General features: G+C 33.3%; 1 protein-coding gene and 1 long non-coding RNA gene across 4 annotated transcripts; one reads left to right on the forward strand and one right to left on the reverse strand.

Annotated features, from left to right (window-relative positions):
- Nucleotides 1–676: 676 nt before the first annotated feature.
- LOC114425735 lies at nt 677–1,442 on the forward strand. The gene is made up of 3 exons (XR_003669272.1): nt 677–809; nt 951–1,073; nt 1,186–1,442. It is a non-coding gene; the product is annotated as an uncharacterized LOC114425735 (long non-coding RNA).
- An 800-nt stretch (nt 1,443–2,242) lies between these two features.
- On the reverse strand, nt 2,243–25,144 carry LOC114425106 (inositol hexakisphosphate and diphosphoinositol-pentakisphosphate kinase VIP1-like). 3 transcript variants are annotated; one of them, XM_028391868.1, is made up of 31 exons: nt 25,034–25,142; nt 24,761–24,947; nt 24,553–24,612; nt 24,060–24,106; nt 23,232–23,315; nt 21,876–21,939; nt 19,516–19,669; nt 18,907–18,977; nt 17,990–18,094; nt 17,743–17,835; nt 17,291–17,365; nt 16,947–17,032; nt 16,575–16,781; nt 16,400–16,499; nt 16,225–16,295; nt 15,829–15,907; nt 14,350–14,508; nt 14,169–14,211; nt 12,711–12,793; nt 12,457–12,519; nt 12,298–12,372; nt 11,005–11,130; nt 9,466–9,707; nt 8,856–8,900; nt 7,623–7,689; nt 6,968–7,039; nt 5,284–5,537; nt 5,152–5,209; nt 4,229–4,396; nt 3,413–3,487; nt 2,243–3,130 (listed from the first exon to the last, which is right to left on the reverse strand). In XM_028391868.1, exons 2-31 carry the CDS (start codon nt 24,854–24,856, stop codon nt 2,873–2,875), a joined length of 3,180 nt encoding a protein of 1,059 aa, XP_028247669.1. In that variant the 5' UTR covers nt 24,857–24,947; nt 25,034–25,142; the 3' UTR covers nt 2,243–2,872. The 3 variants fall into 3 exon arrangements, with proteins under 3 accessions (XP_028247669.1, XP_028247670.1, XP_028247671.1); XM_028391869.1 differs by having other exon boundaries at nt 24,779–25,144; XM_028391870.1 differs by lacking the exons at nt 24,553–24,612; nt 24,761–24,947; nt 25,034–25,142 and having other exon boundaries at nt 19,516–19,637; nt 24,060–24,101.
- Nucleotides 25,145–25,888: the final 744 nt, after the last annotated feature.

A 25,888-nucleotide genomic window follows, 5' to 3' on the forward strand; every position in this document is an offset into this window, starting at 1 on the left:
GAGAAAAAAAAATGAAATCAGAAAACAAGGGCATATTTAAGGAAGAAAAAACATTGATTTTTGACTTTGAAAATTTTAAAACATCAATAATAATTTTAAATATTCTTTAATAATTTTGCATTTAGAATAAAAATAAAAAATTGAAGAAGCAATGGTGGATAATTGGGTTAAAGCATGGAATGAACATGATTATCAAATTCTCAAGTTAATTTGTCAACTCTTACGTTTTATGAGTCTACTTATCCTTTATGAGTTGACTCTTGAGTAAACTACGATTTTAGTAGACTTTGAATAGATTCTTTGAACTCAAAGTAAACTCGGTAAACTTTCGAGTTTATTATCGAGTCAACGAGTAAGCAAATTAAAAAAATTAGATTAAAATGTAAATTATTTTGGATTATTTTTTTATTTGTTTAGTGTTCAAGATATCATCTAGTAGTGATGTATTATTAAACTTGATTATTTAAGTATTGTGAAATTTATGTTTTAATATTTCACTTTATTATATTGTTGAAATGTTTAATTGATACGTTATTTATAAATATTTTGTTATTATTTTTATATGAAGTAAACTATTAGTATGAGTTAAAGTTTTGAAGCTGTCAGTCTTTAAAACTGTCTACTTAAACTCTAAAATGAAGAATGTTCCCAACCTATATATAAATAAGGCAGCAAAGGAATGGGCAGTTATTTTTCTTCCATCAGCGCCACCGTGGTCGAGGCAGAGAATCCTCACGTGAGAGCGTTCCACTCCGCGGAGAGCTGGCAGACCCACTTCAAACAGATCAAAGACTCCCCTAAGCTCCTACGTAAATCCCTACAGTTATACATTTTAACTCAATTTAATTGCATGCGTTTCGTTTCTATCATACATTTATATGTACGTGCATGCTTCTTCTAAAATCTCAACATTTCTTTTTCTTTTGAACTGCAACATAAATATAAATCAGGTTGTGATAGATTTCACGGTGTCGTGGTGTCCCCCTTGCAAATTCATAGCTCCGCTATTTAACGAGATGGCCGCAAAGTTTACCGACGCTGAATTCATCAAGATCGATGTCGACGAATTATCTGTGATTTTCACTTCCATTTTCTCTCTTTTTCTTCATTCACTCCAATTAATTTTGTTACTTTCCGTTAATGATAATTCTCAAAAAAAAAAAAATTATGGTTTTATGGGAATAGGATGTGGCGAAGGAGTTTAACGTGGAAGCGATGCCGACTTTTGTGTTGTGGAAGAAAGGGAAGGAAGTTGACAGGGTTGTGGGCGCCGAGAAGGACGAACTCAAGAACAAGATTGAGAAACATTATCAATTGTGAAAACGTGGAATCAACACATGCCATGCTAGTAATCTTTAATTTTAGCTATTCAAACAAACCTATGTATGTGTGATGGTGATAAATTTGTGAAATTTAAACTCGTTGGGTTGTTTCTTCGCCAAGATGATGTCTGTTTCAATTATATATGTAGTATATTTGAAAGAAACTACTGTCCCACACTTCTCTGTGTGTGTGTTTTGCGTTTATATTTGATTACTCATTTCTAGAATGAATAATATGGTGGTATCTGCAAATGACTGGTTAAGGCTTTGCAATTGCACTATTGCAGCACTAACTAGGTGTCTGGGTCCAGCCTGGCTAATGTATAATTAATTCTGTCAAAATAAATTATCTTCCCTGTGACTTGAACAGCCATCTTTGAAAATGACTACACTTCCTTGCCGGTTGCCACTGATTTGTAGTTTATCTCTTAAACCAATACATTTTTAATTTTTGTAATTTAGTATTTTTTAATTTTTCATTCTTATAACTTGCTTTTTATTTATTTATTTTAGTCTTATAAATTATATTTATTTTATTTTTCATTCATGTTGTCCAAAGTACATATATCACATTGTATTTTTTTTAAAAAAAAGTGTTTTTTAATAAAATAAGTATCTTTTTTGCAATCCGCGTTTTTTAAGAAGTAAATCCTATCTTCTTAAAAAAAAAAAACTATTTTAAAAAACCACTTTTTTTAGATCTAAACAAACGAGCTCATAATCGGTTAGAGATTTCGTCAAACCTTGTTTGATGTTAAGCCGTACTACGAAATCGGGATTGGAGGTAATGATTTTGATTTTAGTTAAAAATAATTTTGAAGTAAAGAATATAAATTTAATAATTTATCATTTTTACGTTTCGATTTTATTTTGCAATGACATAAATTAATATTAATCCAATATTGTATCTTTCTACTCCATTAAAAAACAAGTTTATAACACGAATTTAATGATTCAACCCAAAGTAATTATGACAATAAACGGTATTTTCTCAACCCAGAGTGGACAGACAAATGTATCCAAGTTATGGAAGCCAGAAATATCATTCAACCAATAAAAGATAATACACGATTTAATGATTCAACCCAAAGCAAGAATCATGACAATAAACGGTACCATCGATGCATATAGCATTGCGTCACGCTTTGACAGAGCAGACAACGCAACTTAAATCGCAGTCGCTATTGTAGAGCATTGATTTGCGGCAACTACTTTGATTTGGAGAAAATTTACCAACTACCTCCCAGGTCTTTGCTCCATCATCCCCCGTTTCACACATAATTTTCCTCGTGAAATTCCTTTTCCTTCCCGTAATCCTGTTAGTTTTTTGACAAAGCATAATAACAGAAAGAGCCGGACAATAGTCTGCTTTAACTAGTATAGCTATTTTTGTACAACTTCCAACATATTTTGGCTGGAAGAAGTTTGCTTCAAAAAAATTTCCAAAGGAGCCCAAAGCTCGCGTTGGTTGTATCAGAATTTTCCCATGTACAATAAGAAACATGAAGTTGGAACACTGAAGCAGAGGGAGAAAGTATTTAACAAGTTAACTATTTCCCATTAGAATTGGCATGCTTGTGGAAAGGCCAAAGATTTACTAGACGCTCAAGTACGCTTTTTGAGAAATAGCCAGAGAATCCCGCAGGGGTTGCTGGTGGAGGGAAGTCTTCTGCAGGCATAGCAAATGGACGAATCATCATCTCCATTTTTTCCAATGTGAGATATGATAGTATTTCTTGTAGCCTTTCAGGACCCATAATAGGCAGTGTGTGCTCCTGATGCAACCAAGCGGCCTCGCTATCATTTTTCTGCAAATCATACAACAAACAGAAGTAAGCTAACGAAGAAATTCAATACCTAAAATCAGCATATAATATATTATATCAATAAATGAAATGAGTAATGTAAAATCTGAGGCCCCATATTTGGTAGCTTCAAACCAGTTGCACCACTTGTATCCTGATGCCTAATGGATATTGAATTGAATTTCACTTTCAAAATTCAAATCACTCACCATATATGGTAAATAGAATTCAAACCCCTCTTCTAGATTGCTTATAAGTAAACAGTATAAATTGAATATCATTCACCTCCAAGGGGGATAAATCAGCACCACGGCTAAAGGTCAGCTCTATCCGGAACCTTTTTGGATCTTCTAAGGCCACCTGAAATTTGAAAGCCAAAAGTAAAATCCATAAAACACACATCACATAACTCCAGATAGTTATGCCCCATTAAAATATCATAACTGTTCTGTGAGATAGCTCTCTTTCTCTGTTCTCACAGCCTTAAGCTGCCTTTTAGTTTGCCCAGTCAGTTGCAACTGTCTGGTTAGTTTTCACAACTGCTACTGCCAGGCATAGTTAGCTAGGGTATCTAGGCTTTTGAACAGCCTTGCTAAAGGTGGTCTCACACAATAAACCAGCATGAATTCTTCAGGCTGTTCAATTTGTGGTGGATTCTCTCCTAGTCCTAGTTACTCACTCCTATACCACTCAACACAGTACAGTACACCAGAACTGAACAGCAGAGTTAACCTAAAGAGAATATGGGAACTTGATCACTTCACCCATAAGGTACACCTGTACAAGCCATCCAGCCATCAATCCAAGTCACTAAAAGGCTTAAAATAATCATCAGCAACCAATCACACCTCTGTAAACCCTCACTAAGGCATGTGGCTTGCCCTAGCTTCATAATGGGATAGCCTCCCCTCCTAGACAACCTTTTTTTCCTACCAAAAACAAAAGATTAAAAGGACCAAAATAATATTGATCATTTAAGAACTACATTTTATTCCATCAACACCACATTGAAAATGCCAACTAGTGGTAAAAGATTAGGTTGTTGCAGACATGCAGTAACAAATCATAAACAATGCTTGGGAGAGGACCAAAATAACCTACCTCTGTGTTTTCAAACATCCTCAGCACAATGTAGCTCATATAGTCAAGCTCTTTTGTTCTATAGAGGCGCTCTAGAGCATTATAACAAACTAGGCTCTCTTCATCTAAAAGAGATTCATCCAAATTACAATAACGAAGAACATTCATGAGAGAATGAATATGTGATTCCTGCAATATAAATAATAGGTTAAAACAAAAGTATGGAAATAAAACTAAGATAAATTCTATACAAATGTCAAAAAATTATGAACCTGACTTTGGATGAATCTATTTAGAAATTTTGGATGAAGGCATTTATGCCTACCCATTCAATTTAATTTGACAGTTAAACAAAAGCTCTTTATTTCTTTCCTTTGTTTTATTCTTGTTATGTTACAATACAACATGAACAAAATATCATCAATCCTGCCAAGAAAACTTAAACAATTATACTTAACAAGAGAGTAAATAATGCTAGCAACCGGACGAGAAAAGCCAGTCCAACATGTTTGGCTGTCAAGTTTTGTTACCCCCCGGAACCCCTTCACTATAATATGATTTTTTTTTCACATATACTTTTATTTTATTTTTTTTCCTTTCCATTTTTTTTTCTTGGATCAAGCCAGTTGTAGAACCAGTTTGATGTAAAGTCTGCCAAGAATAAGACGAAATGGATCCCAATCTCCAACAAAGAGTCCCCAGCCAACATGATGATAAGAATTTGGGAAATCACTAGAATGGCACTCATTGAAAAATACTTAGTTTGGGAATAATTAATCACTTAACAGGTTAAAGGTGTTCGTAAGAGTAGTTAATGAGTAACCTATCAGTGATTGAAATAACCAGATTGGAAATATTTTAAATCACAGAAACACTACAGGTAGTGAGGGGTTTAAAAATAAATTTCTGTTCACGGTTATTAAAAAATCTGACCCAGCACTTACTGATGTGAAGTATAGGCGTGTTCGCACATGGCGTTCTGGTGTCTTTACATTTGCATACCTGGAGGTGGACGATAAAAAAGTATTAGAATGCAAGTGATAATGTACACAATAAAACAAAGACATAATATTTACTTTGGATCCAAACGATATTTGGTCTCTTTATCATCATCATCATCTTGATCCATTGATATATCATTCAAAGTATTGGATTTCCTTATTTCATCATTCTTATTGAGAAGTTTTAACTTGGTATCTGTATCTTCCTTTACAGTTTTCACAGAGGATGAATCATGGTCTTGGTTACTCTTTAACTCAGCAACACTAATGGCTTCCTCACGAGTGTTCCTCAGATCAATTAAAATTTTTCCCAATAATCGACGTGCAATCTGAATCAAAATAAAACAAACAATAAAATTTAAAAAATTGTAATCAGGTGGCTATAGATACAACTTACAAGTACATATGCAGAAACAATGCATCTAATCAGAGTACTACTTGTTCATCGAGCAATAGAAACTGCAAGAAAGTTATAATTGGACTTAACCAAGCCTAGCATCCAGTTTCAGACTTATCATTAAAATCAAGTGTCTTACTTCTCTTATATCATGTTTGGTACACCGAATAGTAATTTTATTCCATGCTTTATTAGATGGTATGGGCATTCTCATATTTGTTAGCATAAACAAGCACCTCACCGTATAGAGTCAGAAATCATCGTCATTCCCTCCTACAGAGTTGAGAATGGTTATTCCATTCATCAAATGAGATTTAATTTCTTTATTTTTAACAAAATCTCATTCATTTTATACAATAGCAACGGCCAATTTATACTATTTACTAAATGTATCCTGCCTAACAATCAATTTTGTTTACAGCCTACCCTAACCTTCCCTTCATGTCTTGCAATCCATTTTACGTACTGATGTGAAAATTTAAAACATAACAATTAAGTTAAATAATTTGTAGGTCCCTAAACTATTTGGAGATTTTTAAATATCCTTTAAAATTTTATATTTAGGTCCCTAAACTTATAAATCATTTTTAATTAGCTCTTGGGCCACATTTCCATTAGGGTTGCATTAAGTAAACATACCTAATTTGAAATTTTTAAATAGTTCAAGGACCTGCTGAATAATTATAATAGCAACCTAGTCCCTAAAATATTTGAAAAAACTCAATTAGATTCCTGTACTCAATAAAAAAAACTAATGGAAACGTGGCCATGGACCCAATTGAAAATGGTTTAAAAGTTCGAGGACCTAATTACAAATTTTAAAAGTAAAATGACTTATTTAAAAATCCCTTAGTTCAGGACTTATAGATTAAAAAAAAATTTAACCAAATAATTATAGAAACATGTGAAACATTATAAAAGTATAATAATATTAATATCATATAACACAATTCAAAAAATCTGTATACATTTCAACTTTCTTTTCTGACAAATGAAACTGTTACTTTGACACTATTTTTTGTTACAGTTACAAAAACAATTAAACTTGAACATTATGCATGAGAAATGTTGATCTTATTTTTTCCCCATGATCAATATTATATCATTTAATTAGAACAACTTTGATTCGATCCATATTCCAAGCATCAAACAATGCATTCCCTTCAAAAGTTACTGCAGACCGATCTATTTTATTCTATTCAGATTTCGTGGCATCTAGTAAATTTCATATTTGTTATAGGTCAAATTATCTTACTTGTAATCAAAGAAGAGATTCTTATTCATTACATATGCATTATAAGGAATGTGTTTTAAAATTGTTAGTATGAACTTGCAAGATTCCTTACACCAAGACTTTTTTACCTCTGAGCCAATCTTTAGCTTCTGCTTCGGATTAATTCCATATTCATTTGGAATTACACCATCAGCAAGTGTCTGCAAATAAGAAGGAATAGCAATAAGGAAACCAAAAAAAAACTGAACTACATTGATCAAGGTAATGATACCCAGGAACATTGTATGTGGGTGTTTTATCTTTGCAAGGGAATACTTGACTCTTTTAGTTTTTTAACATCCAAAGCTTCTTTCAAAATGGAAAAGCCAAAAAAGTACTCAAAATTTTATGAAAAAGGTTTGCGGAGTAAAAGGGGCTCAGACTTGGCAGTGAGTTTTTCTTTCAACAAGGATACAAGTACAAGAGAAAACAATAGTTTTATCCCACTAGGTGATATCAGCTACAAGAACACAAGTTCAAAGGGCAAAAAATTAGATGCAACAAATTGAAGTTGAAAACTATAATAAAAAAAAATGAAATTGGAGTATTATAATGTAACAATATCAGCAATGCTACCAGCATGAAATTTATATACAACCCCAAGTAAAATAACAATAGTGAACCATCAAAAAGTTATATTTCAAAAGTATATCAAGTGGATTCAAATCCTGCCTGGTCAGTCTGTCTTATACAGGCTCAAGTAGTTCTACTTGAGCACAAATTTCCCTAACAGAACTCTCATACCTGAGCAACCTTGAAAAGCTCATCCAATCCTTCTAGATTAAGATGAGCATTATGCAAGAGATCATATCTGTAATGTGAAAGTAAATGTTAACATCTCAAACGAAAGGAATAAAAGAAACTACATAATTTAAATGAAACTGCCCATTTTCTCTTCATATTGACTAAGTTGCAGATTATACACACAGAAACATAGAAGAGTTTGAATTGTTTGGCTGAAGCTAGCTCAACATTCAAATTTCCATCAAACAGTTGTAGCTGTAGTGGGTTTCCAAAGCTTAATGACTAGTCAGTAGTCACAACTCAAATATCTACATATATTCTTGAGACACACCACACATATACAACAGGATGGAGGGACAGTTGAAAATAATAGACAAGATAATAGATAGACAGTAGGGTAAAATTAGCGAGGAAGACTAAGATAATAGGGGCAATCAGTCAAGAATTTAATAATTAATTAAAGCTGAGAATTTATAGGTGAAAAAACCAGAAGGTAATAGAAAAAAGAAATTCACACAACTTGGCCCAATAGAACAGTTCAGTGGAAGTCAGGCTATGAGATCTCTTAATCTCTTGCTATAAGTACCTTTTCTGCCAGTTACTCATGCTTTGCTTGGTTGTTTCTTCCTAACAATGTGAAAATAAAAACTTAACTTTGATAATTTAAAAGCTTCATCTTTAAAATTTAAAGCATAAAAACATATTCCTTCATTCTTACTTGCTTTCATCTTTTCAAAACTTTTGCAACATTTAGGCCAAATGAGCTGAAATCTTAGTTCTCTGATATATAAACAATTTCCAAAAGGAGTGAACAGGAAAGATAAAGTAAAAGTATAACACTAATAAATCCATCAGGAAACTCAACAGTCATCATTACATAACATTCCCTTGAAATCTATAAACAAGCTCCTGGAAACTGACAATTGTTACAGTAACTTTTCATGGCAATTTCATTCATAAAAACTTCGTACCCCATTGCCCAGAGGCTCTTCGCTATGCGAAGGTATGGGGGAGGGATGTTGTACGCAGCCTTACCCTTGCATATGCAAAGAGGCTGTTTCCGGATTCGAACCCATGACCAACAAGTCACCAAGGCACAACTTTACCGCTGCACCAAGGCTCGCCCTCACAAGTTCTAATCAATCTCCATGATTGCAGTATTGAAATAAATATTGTAGATCTGGAAAAGTCCTTTTAAGTCATCATAAAAACCCAAGGAAATAAATAACTTACTTGCATGAATCATAGACATCAGGAATTTGGGTGATGTCAAAACGCCTGTGAAAGTAACCCACCGTCAGTGCATCAGCCAATACATTACACAAGCACAACCGCTATACATGAGCAATTTTGGAATTCATGATAGTTTTGTGTATGATATTGTCACTGGAAAAAACTAATTTAAAAAACTAGGGAAAATTAAAAATCATTTAATTAAGTTAAATATTTTTACAACCAAAAGCATTTTTTTACTTGTTCATGAAGCTACAAACTACAATGTAAAAGTAAAGCACACTGTATTACAATGGACAGAAAAGAAAAATAATTTGGATGAGATGATTTAATAATACATATATGAATTCAAAATTAAGTTCATCTACAAATCAAGGAAAGATACAAATAGTGTCCATGTGCAAACTACAGGTGTGCAATAAGTTTTGACTTCACAAATAACTAGTTTTCAAAAGTTCCAATCTGGCAGCCTTTCGTCGTGTACATTTTGTGTAACTAAAACCTTTTCTCATGTGTCAATGGTATTTGAAGTAACATTTCGTTTTTTAATATGTAGAAGGAAATACAATAAAACAAAACAAGATTAAACACAATAAATGTAAATGCTTACTCCTTGCGTTCATTATACAAGTCCCTTTCAAGCTTTTTCCACCGAGCATACATTAATAGAAACCCTTCACTTCCACAAGGTAATCCGGCAGCTATACGATCAACATCGATATTTGTCTTCCCAAGTGCTTTCGCTTGGTCATAAGGAGGAATTACATCATATAAGCTCTTTTCTGCAAGTTTCTCATCTTCATCCGTGGCAAGTAGTCTTACTTGTTCAGTAACCTTCTTAATCAAACTTACCTATTCATGAGATATGCAGCGGAAGTTTGAGATACAAAAATAGTTTTAGTACCATTTCACACAAATAGTTTCATGTTCTATCAGTAATAGAAACCTAGAAGGATTTGGGAAGCAATAACTTCTGACAAAAGCTCAGAAAATAGCAAACATGTTCCCAATAGATGAGGGTGAGATAGTATGAACATAAAATGATCTTTGAAAAGGAATGCAAGCCTACCATACCAATTTAGAAATATAGCAAAATTTTACAATTGCAACTCAATCAACTTTTTCTGACATATCTGTAACCTTAAAAAAGTTTACATATATGACCAAAAAATGAAAGCAGTTTCTCATACATGAAATCACATTTAATGATATTTAGTGACCTACTCATGATTGCTTGGGGGGGCTTCTATTTTTTATTTATTTTAAAAGAGATTAAACAGGGGAAAGGTTCTCCCATTCTCCCATTTGACCATCCCCTAACCCTACAATTGTGGGATGTTCATTCTTAAGTCTTTGCTTTGTTTTAGATTGAACAGCTTTGTCGCATTTTAGAGCACCCTTGGGTCTGAGTTTCCTATCAGCTTGTCTGATTAAAAGATATCTTAATTAGCACTATTGTGAATTTTAAGTTTAACAACAAAAAATCCATCTAAATCACTATTTGATTTTTGCTTCTCATATTGAAGGAGTTCTATGTGAGTATGTTTTAAATGAACAAAACATATGCAATAATCCCACATCTTTAGCCAGAAGAAACAACACCATTCTAATGAATTTCATCTTCCTATTTATGTTTTAATTATTCATATGTATAAGACTTTAGTATTTTACTCCCTAAGTGTTTTTTACTTAGTTTCTGTATCTCTTGTAATCAAAGGTTGGTTAACTGTTTCTCACAGTTAACTAATTCAGGATAGGTTAGTTTTCTGTTAAACAGTTGTAAGTACAACTGTCAACAGCTTTATCATTCTGTTATGCAACTTCCTATATGTATTGCTTCATTCCCCAATCTATGGTTGGGTTGATTCCTCATCAATACAGAAACACTTTCCTCTTTCTCTCTTCTCCCTAAATCTCTTTAATATGACACTCATGACTCATCTACCACACCATCTCAGCATATTTTGACAATGATTATTTTATTTTACAAAAATATGTGCCAATAAGTTCTTGTGGACAATTTTTAATTTACTGGCAACAAATTGTAGAATCTACTATATACAAGTCCAAAATAAAGTCATATACTAGAATCATGCCATGGCAGAAGAGGTTAATGACGATGCATTGCTATATTTACAAAAAACATTACCAACTTGGGAAGCAATTCGGACGCATTCGGTGGCAATCCAGCACCATCAACCATCCAAGAAAATTCAGGTGATTCATTGTTATGGATTGTCTTTGAACTAGAGGTTATGATTTCATTTAGCCGAGCCTGCAGAATATTCAACCAAGACTATAAATAAGTTGAAAAGCATGCCATTGTTCCTATATTACTTCCTGAACATTACTTGGAATGCATGAGTTGTAAAATACACAATCACATGGTATCAATCACCAAGAGTTCAGGAATTCAATTCTTGTTCCCTCATTCTCCACAATACAAAATTAAATTTATCCACAAAATCAAGGGAGCCTATGCATTATCCATGCTTCCATCCCAAAGGCTCTATCATGGGGGGCATCTTAGCAATATATAAAATTATTCATAGGCCTCCTAATAGCTCAAGCTTTGATAGTATTTTAAAGAAAATGAAATGCAAATCGGAAGGGATCATTTCAATTCCCATATATGGTGAGCGGAAAGGGAATGGGCATTTCTACAATCATACGAATAGGAGTTCCATCACAAATGTGCTAGAAGCCCCATTTTATTTAACCAAAATGTTAGGGGAAATAATGGACCAACCTGTCAAGCTAACTTGTTTAGCATTAGATCAAAGTGGCAGAAATGAGAATGTTAAGATTGATGTGTTGCCAAACAAGAAAAAACAAGATACAAAATGATTATATACGAGGAGATTAGTGTAGCACCGATTTAGGAAAAGATAACAAAAATCAATAAAGATGGTTTAGACATGTACAAAGAAGGTCCCAAGAGGCACTAGTAAGAAGCATAGATTGTATGGTTTTTAATCCTGTGAAGTGGAGAGCGAAACCAGAAAGACATTGGAGGAAGTGATCAAGAGGGATTTGATGGTAAATAATATTGCTGAAACTTTGGATTTTAACCAAGCTAGATGGTGTCGTGTAATCCATGTAGCTGACTCACCTAGTGGAAAAAGGTTTTTTTCTTGTATTAGAATGTGTTAAAAAGCGTGTTATAGAGTGTGTTGCAAGCACTCCTTAATCCTAAAAGCTTAAGCTATTAGACAAAGACACATGAATGGTTTCATCTTTAATAAACACAACAAGCTAAAAGGGCCCTTGCATAACAGGGTTTCTAAGAAATTAAACCATTCATCAGCCTTCATCTAACAGCTCAAGCCTTTAGGAAAGCTGGTCTTTGACATTGAACAGAATCCATTTTCAATTTTCATCACTACTGCAATGACTATAATATAGAACAAGGACAACATAAATCACTGTACACACTACAAACCTTGGCTTCTTCCATTTCAATACTGGCATTGTCAAGCCCATCCAACATGGAGGAGTCTTTACTAACAAGTGAAACCTAACATTAAAATTATATTAGTCAAAGATATCCAACACAAAAAACAGATTAAATACTCCCTTTAGAAAGATTTTAAAAACCAACCAGGATTGGTGTTAGCTGCCCTTCAAGGTCAAGAAGACCTTTGGCAAAAGCGGCTGCAGACATCTGTTAACAGAGACCAAATATTAAATTGTTCATAAATGATGCTATTTTTGACAGATTATGCAGGTTAGCAACATAATCTCGACATTAGACATAAATAATTAAATAACAAGGGGAGCAATTGCTTTCAAAACCACTCAGGAAGTCGAGGCTTCCTTTTTATTGCAGGAAGGTTAGTATGACATAGCCCATACCTGCACACGACCCTCATCAGAGCTGTATATCTTAAGATCATGACGGTATGTGCTATGGAGGCGAAGCAGCCCTGTACCTTCTCCTGCGACATTTAAGAATTTAATTTGCATGTCATGCATGGTACAATCCATTGTCATGTCTATATTACAAGAACAATGAAAAATCATATTTGAAACCTATCATGCTGACTAATACTTCAGTTTTTAAGCATAACAGTATGATGTAAACACACATATTCACAAACTGTACAACCAGTATGGATACTGCCTTTTCTTCCTTTATTTTCCCAAATTTGTTCAAATCAGAGAAATCATTTGAAATACATAAAAATGTGTTTCAAATGCAAAGAAACATTTCAAAGTTCAAACAGCTAAAAACTGATGTGGAACTCTGTAAGGACTAAAACATGTTAAAAACCTTTTAAAACATTGAAATTTGTTACATATTGTATTGTTTAAGATGTATTTACGTTGCATGATATATTTTCTGTTACATGTTTTCTTAAGTATAACCCAGCATATCAGAACATCAAATAGACCTTTATTGTTAAAGAGGAATCTCAAATAAAACAACTGATAGCATATCAGTGGAAAGAAAAGGAACTTTGGTATATTCAGAATAGTTTTAAGCAAGCTCTAATATCCCTTTTATAGGGTAAACAACTAAGCCAGAATAGGGAAATAAAGAAACAATATATAAAAAAGTAAATAGCAAGATACAAAGATATTTTTTCATATCCTAAAATTCTAGGATAGTTACAATACAACAATATCTTAATGCCAAAAGTAACACTAGAGTAAAGTGATAGAATTATTTACTCCAGTAGAGTGATGGAACATGTGAACAACATACAGTGGTCTTATGAATATAACTCTGCAATAATATGTTCGTAAATATAAAAATCTTGACAATTAGATCCATATCAGGTTTTTATGTCATTGGAAATAAGTACATTTATTTAAGAAAATATTTACTGGAAAGACTGTAAGAATTCTCTAGCACAATCAGTTAACATGAGGGTTTTACACTTATACATCCCAATACCTGAATTTGAGCTAGCAAGACTGTCCATCCAAACTGTTTGTTCTAACACAACTATTCTTATTAGTAAATGAATATTTTGTTATGCTTAATTTACAACGAAACTAAAACTCCTTATCAACACATTGAAAATGAAGCCAAAAATATACAGCCCATTAGTATCAAACAAATGAAAAGCTTAAGCAAGTATGCACAGACCCATAGGTAGTTTTATATCTCTTAAAGCACATGTTTAGGCAACCACCATTCCTACTTGAAAGAAGAATCTCAAATAATCTAATATATCATATCAAAATATAAAATCTTTGGTACTACTTCTGCAGTCACTGCCGGAAAAAAATCTACCATAACATGCCTCATTGCCTTTTAATTTAAACTTCAGAATACATTGCTGACTGAAAATCTATTTGAGTTACCTGGATACATATTATTGCGGAAATATCTTCCTAATTCTTCAGCCTACAAAGGAAAAAAAAATCAATACAACTAGAAAGACAATCATAAACACAAATCTTACATTTACTATCAACTACAACAGCAATACAATCAAACTCAAACTGAGCAGAAACATTCTTTGATGTGTTTATCAATCTGAACCTGCTTTCTGCCAGCATGTGTAAGAACACCCCCATATTTAAGAACCATCAGAGCTTCAACAGGTCGTTCTTCTGCACCTTCACCATTGCTTTTGGCCACTTTGATCCACTTTAGTGGCTTTAATTGGACCTTCCTATATATGCCAGAGAAATGCCCACCCTGATATTGAATAAAAGAAAACAAAAGTAGTACATGAAACGTCTGAAGTCTTTTTTATTACAATTATGAAAAATATAAAACCAAAGCTGCTGTTATTCAGGCTTTAAAAGTCATGCAGGAGCATTGTCTTCCTCTTTTGCAAGCAATATGGGTGGCACGTCACAACTAATAGACAAATTTCTGTATTAAGTGCAACTCAGTACCTGTTTTCTTTATCTAGATAAATACATAGCAAAAGCACCAAAAGCCTTTCCCACTAGACAGGTCAGCTACATGGATTCAAAACTGCCATTGTGTACTATAAAAAACTACCATGGCTTTCTAATTGTTTCACTTGTTTCTTGGTCTTCCTCAACTTCTATTGGGGTTATCACTTATCATCCATTTGATCAACCCTTCCTAATGGGGCTTTGGTTGGTCTTCTGACATGAACAAATCAAGAACAAACTCTCCCCAAAACTTATATATATAGGGCTGTAAACACATGAATCATTTTATTACCATTATAAATTATAAGTGAATTGGGCTTATTTGAACTCTTAAAACTATCTGCAGGCAGGATTATCCAAGTCTTCTAAGGAGAACTTTAGCCATATTCCTAGCCAACATAGGACGTTTTAAGGCACACATCACACTTAGGACTAGACATCTAAAACATTAAGTTTGCAGAGATGAATAAGCTATGAATTCTATACCATGCCAGAAATAGATAAAACGGAAGTCAATCCCAAAAGCTACCTCGAGGGAATGGTTGGCCAAGACACATTAGTATGCCAGCCATATTCCTAGCTGATACCATACGTCTTAACAATAACATCTCTTATCACTCCCTCATGCAAAAGTGCTTTGGAGTTGAAGCATGGATAATATTTACAAGAATGAGAGCAACAATAATTAAACTTCTAACTGTTCCATCAAGCTCCCAACTCTCCCAAAAGCTTAAGTTGTCAGGTAAAAACTCATGAATAGTTACATATGTAATATACCTTAAGAATATAAGAAAAGAAAATAATGTCTCCTTGTTTATTCTTGAAAAGAGTTAGTGATAATGTTTCCTAGTTTTTTTTTTCTTGAGAAACATTGGTACACTGAAATGTCTCGAGGTGAAGTTTTTTCAAGTAGTAAAGTTGTATCTGACAGTTACTATAGAATTGAAAGTTCAGTCAATATCTCCATAAAGCAACCCAATCAAAGGGATACAAGTCAACAGCTCCACAGTCCACAGAAATATAAATTTCAAATTTAAATTACCATCAGGTTATTAATACACTACAAACTTGCTATTATCATATAATGAACAAAGTTAAGAAAATTAAAAACCTCTTCAAGGACAGCTTTAACTTGACGGAGCTTTTCAGCGTGCTCGACTTCAGCCTCACTATCACTTTCTCGATCTGGTCTACATAATATATACAGCTATAGTTATTTCAAAACCCTTGAAATAATAAAAATATACTGATCAGAAAACCCATAAAATTACTTGCCAACAGAAATGGCAAAGCATACATTCAAAATGTGCAAATAATAATCATGTGAATATAGGAAATTGCAAAAGCCATCTCCTGGTTCAGTCAAAAGAAACATTGAGAAAAAACTGACTGTACCAGACCAGCCACGCATCCAAAATTTGATTAACATTTGGTGTGAAATTGAAATTGAGTTGTGCATGCAATGCTAATGTGTATTACATATTGAAGCTTGTGCAGGGTGAAATACCTGGTACGAGGAACTAGCATGCGTGTGGCATCTAACAGATCTTGAAGTTGAACAGCACTTTTAAGTTTTGTCTGCAAACAAAAGATCATTAAATCAAACAAAAGAGGTAAAAAAAAATCCAGTGGATCAAATAAAAGTTGACAAATATTACATAAGCACTAGAAAATAATATCACCTCAGCTCTAGGTCGGCCTCCATTGTATTTCAACATTAGGTTTAGCAGTTTTTCCTCAGTAACTTTTAGCTTCACCTTCTGTTTGGGAGTTCTATCACCACTGCCAAAACAGAAGAGTAAATAGCAAAGAACAAGATGCTTAACTAATTTAAGTTAAAAAAGGAAAAGAACATACTGACGAATAACAGCAATTACACATCGTAGTTCCTCAGATTGTCCAAAAGTGCCAACAATACCACTACCCTGACGAGTGAGTCCCTCAGAAGGTTGAACTGGTTCATTTACTTTCCATGGTAAAGTTGGTGGAATTGCTGAAGAAAGATGAGGTGCTTTTGCATCGAAGAACATCTTGCGCAGCACACAGGCGGCATCATCATAATACCTTCAGAAGTAGCAAACAAGAAATGATAAAAATTTCACCAAAAAGATATCATGCAAAAAGAGTTGTAAATAAGATTTTCCAATTATAGATACAAGCAGAGTGAATAACTATTGATGTATTTTGAACCATGCAACAATGCCAAAACAATAAATCACAAAATATTACTTGTGTGAGTTTTTAACAAAGCTCCATCCATTCACGTCACAAACATAGGAGCGTCCCTCGCATCTCAAGAGATCAAATCCACAAACCTGCAAGCAACAAGAATGACCTATAGTAGGAGAAGAGGAGCAGACTTAAAAACATTTTCTTTTCTTCACTAAGACAAACCATTTTTAAGACTTCATCCTCAAAAAGTCTGTCACATGATATGAAGTTGAAATTACAAACTAGGAGCCAGATATTTCCAACAAATTTTCAAAACACAGTCACTCATAAGTCATGACCAAGAAGAATACATCATCTTCAAATGACATGCAGTATTGTAGTTGCCACATTCACAAACATACCGCTTGCCTGAATGCAATGCAAACTTCTCTTGCCATTTCTTTCTCAGCAGGAGTCAGGAGGACTGGATACCTAACCTGCCAAATGAAATTGTAGGCATTTTTCAACAAGAAAAATTAAATTATTGTTGCACACCAGCCAGAAACTCCAGCCTGTTTTTGAATAAATATTTGTTTCTTCTCAAATCCACCTACAATCTATAACTAAGACAAAGATTGAATGCTCACACAATATTTTCTGTTGATTAAAACTAAAGAATTACTCTATTACAATGAGCAAACCTGAAAGGAATCCTTTTTAAGTAACAAAAATAGACACTAATTATTAGGAAAATTATGCTCAAGCAATGTTAAATACAAGAAAAAATGTAGCAAGGACTAAATGTAGACTATAAAAACCGAAATTGATATATGGGAGAAGGGACTAAATGTCTGTCAGGCTACTTAGTACTTACTTCCTTCCCATCAGTATTTCTCATCACAACACCATCAACCACAGGAGACTTCCTTGCCTCAGCATGAGCATATTCAGGGCCAACTGTATATACCTACAATCATATGTTGAAATGTTGAAAATAATTTCTGTTGTGAAAAACTATTTAGAAACATCACATAAGTCTGAAAAAATCCCAAATATATATAATTAAAAAAATAAAGAAACAATAAAACAAACACAAAGCAACATAAACTTCACAGCCAAACCTTAACATCTGTCCCTCCAGTTGGCATGAACTCCTCGTAAATATAGGACCCTTCACGCCTCACTCTTCTCACCTCTGGATGGAACTCACTAGACCTGTTGCCAACCTAAGATCAAAAAATACCCAAAGCAGACCAAGTTGCTTAATTATATTTAGTCATAAGATTCGGAAAAAAATTGATAACATCAACGTACTATCCCGGAAGTTCAATGTTGCTTTTGGGACATGGAAAACTGATTTCACAGAAGGAATACAGATGAACTGAAATGAGTTGGAATGTAATGGTTATTCTAATTAAATAGCCTTCTAGCATTGTTTGATATAATGGATCAATGTGGAATGGAACTGAAGTTGATATAATGATGTAAATGCCTCTTTATAATAATGATAACAAGAACAACTTCATATCCACATGAATATATATTATTGACTATTCGGAGCTTTGTTCCAGTTTATTTCCTTTTTGTAACTTGATTACAAAAAATAGTCACTAAAAACAGAGCAAATGCTTTATTTGTGATAAATGAAATGTAAATTGTCATTTTCTCTGGATGTACAATACATAAATTAAAACTCTACTCGTGTTGCTTTTGTAAATATTTTAGCAGTAGCATCCTCTATTGTTCATGAGGCTAAAGCAAATTAAATGCAGCAAGGATAATGACTACATTTTTTTCAAATTATTCAGGTATGATGAGAAAAGGAAAATTAAATCACATTCCGTGGATGGACGATGGAATACATATGGGTATTGGACATTCTTCGCTCTTTTTTTTGTGAAAGAAACTAAGACAGAAAATGATCATGTAACTGCTGTCTTTTTTAATTTATGATGTGCTCTATAAGACAATTTAATGTTAACAGTACTTCAATACACCTGCCTAATTAGGTAGAGTGACATGTCAGCTTAAAGCTTACCTTCCTAAATAATTCCTTCATACCTCCACCAGCCGAACTGGGATAGTATATCATTATACTATGATTATCACCTTCACAAAATAAAATAAGGGTTATACCATATCAAAGAAAATATATTTTCAATTAGTTATATATCAAGTAAACAAAAAAAAAAAAAAGAGGTTGTCATGAGAAATCAAAAGCTTTATTACTTTTTACAAACAGACCAACAGTAATTATGTAATCAAGACAGAATTTTCATATATTCAAATAACAATTTCTAGATATGAGCATCTTTGAGGGTATAACTTCTATCATTAATTTACGGCACAAAAGGAAAAGTATGTTAGATAACTTAACTCTGCAAACCCCACAAATTTCTGAAGTTTCTTAATAGGTGATTATCAGTATAGTATTTGGAGCTATACCATAGACATGCAATGCTATCACTTTTTAAAGATCCATATACCATTCTCATGCTAAAGCAACCCAATGCAATGCCCATGGCATAAATCAGTTGTATTACTAGACAGATTATTAGATCACACATCACATTGCCTTCGACCATGACATGAAAGAAACATGGAATTGCAAAACAGTTTTAGCCGTAGATAAAAGAAATAGGCTCACCATCAATAGGCTTCTCCACAAATGGCTTCCAGAAACGCATACCATGAACCTCAACAAAATCTTCTTCCTCAATGAAGTAATCCAAATGTTGGTATGGTACTTCTCTATTTACAAGGGCATACCTTGGAACATGGATTCCAAACTTTTCAAGATGCTTGAACCCCAAAATTGAACATTATTAAAACCATTATATGTCTTTAAAGAAATAGCAAAAAGCATTTAGCTGTAATAGGCCAAACAGTTACACATGGTTACACACCAACCATAGGCATACATACACATAATATGTCTAAAACTCTAACTGACGGCTAGAAATGTATGACAACTGCGAAATCTGAACTAATTTGATAGTCAATTTTGGATAATAATGATAACAATTTCTTCACTTTACTATTATTTTTAATGAAATAACGAAGAAATTAACATCGTTGCAATTTTTTATTAGCAGAAGTCAAAAGAAGAATTCAAGCGCTTTAGAGGAAAATTGATGAAAAATATGAAAGAAAAAGCCTTGAAAAAGTTGGAAGAAGTGGACAGCTCGCTCAGCGTGCACTCTCGCTTAGCGGGCAATTTCAGGCTTAGAGCGCAGTCTCACTTAGCGCGCAACCCAGGCTTAGCGTGAGAAGGCCCACGAGGAAGCCCAAGGCGCACTTAGCACGAAGTCAGCATGAAAAGTAAGCTACCTCAGGACTATAAAAGGAGTAGGAAGCAGGAACAGACACACCGAGTCTCAGAGCTCTCCAAAATCCAAAGTCTGAGTCTCTTCCTTAAGGGAAACCCTCTTTTTTTTTAGCCACTCTTTCTTGCTATTAGTCATCCAACCCCTTCTTCTATTAGCCATCCAATCCCTTCTTCTATTAGCCCCTGAAGTGTAATTCTTTTGTTGTAGGAGGCTAAACCCCTTTTGTTGTGAACCTGGAGGCCAAACTCTTTAATGTAATTCTTTCTCATTATCTATTTAATGCAATTTTGTTTCTATTTTATTATTTTTCTATGTGTTTTTCTATTATTATGGTCTGATTATCCATATAATGTTTAGAGGGTCATGCATTGAAAAATTGTTATTTTCTAAAGAACCGGGGAAGAATATCTAAATAAATTCATTGCTAGAAATAAATTGACATTTGTTTTGCCTTAACGAATTTTTGCATCTCTTATCTTAATGCAGTTTGTAATTTTTGTCTCTGTAAAAAAATTTGGGGTAAAATGATAAATAAACTAAGTCCTTCATGCGGGAAACCAAAGATAGGGTAATTCAGTAGATGCAGCTGGAAAGAGGGATTTCATTAAATAAAGAAAATCTTTTATATTACATTAAAAGTAGTTTTGGCATACTAGGCTCCAACAATATTACATTCTGACTTTATCTTTTCACATTTAGACTATTGCTTATTTTTTTGTTATCTTTCTTCTTTTCTTTTACCCCCAATTTTTACATTCACAATTCTTTATATTTTTTTTCTTCTATTTTTTCTCATTGCTTAATAATTGGATTTGTATCACTTAAGTACAACCAAAGTCCCTATGGATTCGACACTTGAACTTCTATTTTAATCTTTACTACTTGAGATAAAATTGGTACACTTGTCAATAAGTTAACAATGTACCACCACCCCCGACCCCAAAACCAAAGGAAACACTTAGCCAACTCCAAGGCCAACTAGAATTTCCTGGCTGAGTTTGGCTTTAAACTAAAAATAACACAGGTTTCTGATGAAGAGGAGCTAGTTAGGCTCAGGCCTTAAAAAATGTCAAAAATAGATCCTGTCTATTCCAATTTCATAGAGGCACAAAGCACAAGCCTATTTTACCTTGTTCTGAAATTCAAATCTTGCAAGGATTAGACTCCTATGTTTGGAATGGTGGAAGAGCATGGAATGGAAGGGAATGAAATATTATGGTGTTATGTTCCTTTGTTTGGATTGCTAAAATGATGATGGAAATTAATGGAACTCATTCCATTGTTTACCTTCTTTTTTATTTTCCCCCAATTTGGGAGGAATGAGATGGAATGGGAATTTTATTCAATCATAACATATCCAAACAATGGAAGGGAGGTTTCATTCCATTATGTTCCAATTCATTTTTATCCACATTCCATTTCATTTCCATTCCATCTCTTTTCGTCAATCCAAACATAGCAAGTCATAAAGGGTCTAAGATAGTTTTTTTTTTTTTGGATTCAGCTCTAAGATAGTATATTACAAAGCATTCAAGGCTTCAACAAAATGAAAGCTTCAATATACTTATTTCTAAAATGGAAATCTAAGATAGCTTAATGTAAACAAGGTGAAATGTCATGAAATCTGAAAACAAAGCAATTAGATCATAGCCAAAAGAAAGAAATAGACACCCCCTACCTCGTATACTTTTCTTCGATCATGAAGAAGGTGTTGAGGCTCCAGTTCATTTACTAGAAAGGGTCTGGATCACAGTGCACAGAATTTAGATCAATAAACATTCTCATCCAATAACTAAAAGAAAACTATAATAAATAAAATAACAATGTAACAATTAAAAACAGAACAATGTGGAGAAATTATGCCTATGCATGTACATATTTAAGTGAAGATTCTCATTGTGTAGGGGAAAAAATACAGAGAAATGTTATAAGCAGACATAAACAGAGGACAAGGAAAAGAGAAATATATAGAGAATTTCAATCAACATTGTAGGCCTATCTCCACATACAAAATAGAGAGAAAATCTGCTATGATAAATGAAATTACAAGGACTAACCACTCCACACAAAATCCCTAATCTCAAAACACACATTGCACACTCCGGAAAATTATGCATTGAACTAACAACTGAAGTTACAAGATATATATCAACCACCTGATGCCCTTCTCCACTGCACTCTCCCTGATGGCTTGCTCCTAATAGTTACTCTTTTACTTTCCACCACCCTTGCCACATAGATAAGGTTGTTACAGCCTAAATCTCCATTCTGTACCTTAAATTATGCTCACCGTCTTAAGTCTTTAGTCCCTTACTAGTTACTACCCTCTCTACTCTATTCCTCCTTTCATGCACTTCAGGAATTGCAGGAGGTCTAACATTCACACTTCTCATAACAAACCACACTAGAAAGAGCAATAGAGGAAAATGTAAAGGAACACTGGGCCAAAATAGAAAATGCAGCAAAGAAGTTCAGCACACTGAACATAAGTATTAGGACATAGATTTATGCAAGACCAAAGCATGAACAAGAAGCCAAGAAATGAATCCTATCTCATAAAAAATTTGCAGCCAAGGAGGCACCACATAAAAAAGGGACATTCTCTGCAACCAACCAAATACAGCAGAGAATAGCTTAAACTGTACACTGTTATAATAGCCTCCTTATTCTTGCCAAAAGCATGTCGTGAGAAACTGCTCCAAGATGAACAAACTACAGAGTACAAACCTTTTCATAATCTGCATGGTTTGTTGTACCAAACTCCTTTTACATACCATGTAATCTTCATACCAAATTTGTTAGATTAGTTTCTTTTAGAAGATGAATGTCAAGAAGTTAGCATACAATTATTCTCATATTACATCAGCATTTTCCCATCCTAGGTGTAACTGACCATGGCTTCAATAATATTTCCAGAACATATTACAGTAGCATCATCCAAAATTTTGATAAGAATAGACTACTAGGGTTTTGATTATTTATATAATTTTTATGACATACAGATCAAATATAGTTTGTAAATAAACAAGCTTACTTTCTTAAAGCAGCATATGCTTCAGCCTTTTCCAGGGGATATCCAGAGGAATGAAAAGCAATCAAACAATCGCACACTGGCCAGCTGAAACAACATAATCTATAAATTTAGTATGCCAACAGTGGAACTCTAAAAACCTAAAATGTTGAAGCAAGGAATATTTCAGCCATAACTTACGAGTCTCAAATGAAAATATTATTCATCCAACAAACATATTGGAAAATAATGGGACAAAAACTGTTTGATCCCTTATTTGGATGTATTATGATTATGATAGAAGAACAAAAACATGGTGAGGGAATAAATTGTTCCACTGGTCAATGAAAAGAACTAAAAACAGAAGCTATGTATGAAGCACAGACACCTCTCATGTTCAAAGTGTCGTCGTGTCAGACATCGATACATCCGGACACTTATTAGGTTTTCAATTTAAAAATGAATTTTTGTTGGCTTAGACACTTAAGCGGACACCATTACACAACTCAAACACTTAAAAACACATAGAAGGTTGGTTTAAAAAGATAAATATACCATCAATTTAAATATTTTGTTATATATTATTCATATTTTCTTCTTTTATTAGAGACTCTCTCTTTGTGTGTGAATGTGGTGTCCTCGTAACCTGTATTTTAGATATTAGCCGTGTCTTTCCATATCCTATATTTTAGACATTGGCCGTGTTGTAGTGTCCGGGTTTCATAGGAAGCTATTATAAAACACTAAGCAGGTACTCGATCAAATAGATATAGCTTTTAAAAAGCACAATAAATAGACCAATATACAGTTCCTCAAAATGTAGAGTCCAAAACTGATATCAATTAAGTATACCTCTCAATTGGTTCTTCAAGGATGACCTTGTCACCAAAATGTACGACCTGCATACAATACAACGTACAGTTGAGAAAAATGCAAAAAGCAACACCATGACAATCATCTCTTTGCACAACAAAATTATAAAAACACACAGACACACACATATATATATATATATATATAAAATCAACATACAACAATTTATACTACTTTTTTTTTCTCATTATCTCTCTCCGTCACATCCTTACTTAGCTCATATTTCTCTCTGCCTCTTTTTCTCTCTCATCCTCTCTCTTTGTTGTTCAATTTGCAGTGCAAATAGCATTTCTCAAAAATAAAAAATAAAAGGAAAAAAAAAACATGAAATACATAATAATATAATGAACAAAGTATTACAAAAGAAACAATACGAACAGAACTATCACCAGTAGATTCACGAACAAGCTAATTCAAAATCAATGACGACATAACCATAACGTCGAAATAAAAATAGTGAACATTCACCTACCTCGAATTCACCAAACGCTTGTAACCTCTGAAGAATCTGCTCCATAGGCCCCGAAAAAAGCTGCAATACAAAACAGAGCCACTGAATCAAAACATTAACAAAAACTCGTTGCGAGTCTCTATGTTTTCACGAAGAAAGCAGAACCAGCAAACTAAGAAAAACACAGGATCAAGAGTGAGAGAAACAAACTAAAAACAAAAGATTTAACCTCGTAGCCACATTTCACCTTCTTTTCCATGACGCATACTCCAATAGTTATCTTCTGCGCTGCGAAAACTCCCTCCTCATCATTCTCCTCCGCCATGGCGAACTCAGAAACTCTCAGCGATCCACAACTCTTGGCGAACACGACGAGAACTCACGAGCACGGAACTCCTAAGACGAAGCTCCAAGCGCTGTACGAAATGCGGAGAAGAAAAAATCTAGAGAATGCAGAAATGGAAGCGAGAGAAGAAAACTGACGAAAGTTGATGGCACCGACTTGGATTTGTATTTAAAGTGGAAAGGCAAGCACAGTAGTATTAGCACGCAACTCATGAGTTCACGGAGCTAAGCTGCGAAAAGATAGACCAGAGTAGTTAGCTGCTGAATTGCGCTGTATCAGCCACTCTAATCAAGAAAAATAAATAAAACATTTTTCTACCTTTTGTTTTGCTGAATAGTAATCGTTTTTCTACCTCTTTCAGTAAAACTTTAATAAATAAAATAATTTAAAAGAAAAAATATTTTTATAAATTAAAAAGGTAAAATGAACTTAGTTTTTTGTCTAAATTAAAATTAACTTAACTTATATATTATGTACTTCACTTTTATAGAAGCTTTTCTATCTAATTTTCCCAAAAATTAACTTATAAGAAATTTTTGTCTTCTTATTTATTCTCTTATAAATATTTATCGAAAAAATTATCCAAAGTCTCAAACATTGGTCAAGAATTAAGTGCGTATATAAGTATTGATGCTAAATTTTATTGTGGGATTCTGCAATATATTTTTTATCAAATAATAAAAGAAATTATTAATAATTGATATTGATGAAATATACTGTAAGCATGTGTGAGCTATTTTTGAGACTCGTTTAGTAAAAAAAAAATTATAATTATCGATTGGAGAAAAAAGTTACTTGTTATAAAAAAAAGGTGAAATATTTCAAATTTTAAATAATAATTATGTAATTTGATTTTTATGATTTTTACTATTGATTCACATGTTCAATAGTAAAAATTTAATATAATTTAACAGTATATAATGAGGTCTTGGTCATTAAAATATGGTAAGAATATAGTAATTTTTTTATATACTATACATAAAATAGAATGAAATTTGGTGAATGCATCGT

This window comes from Glycine soja, chromosome 9 (genome assembly GCF_004193775.1).
Source record: "Glycine soja cultivar W05 chromosome 9, ASM419377v2, whole genome shotgun sequence".
Taxonomy (NCBI): domain Eukaryota; kingdom Viridiplantae; phylum Streptophyta; class Magnoliopsida; order Fabales; family Fabaceae; genus Glycine; species Glycine soja.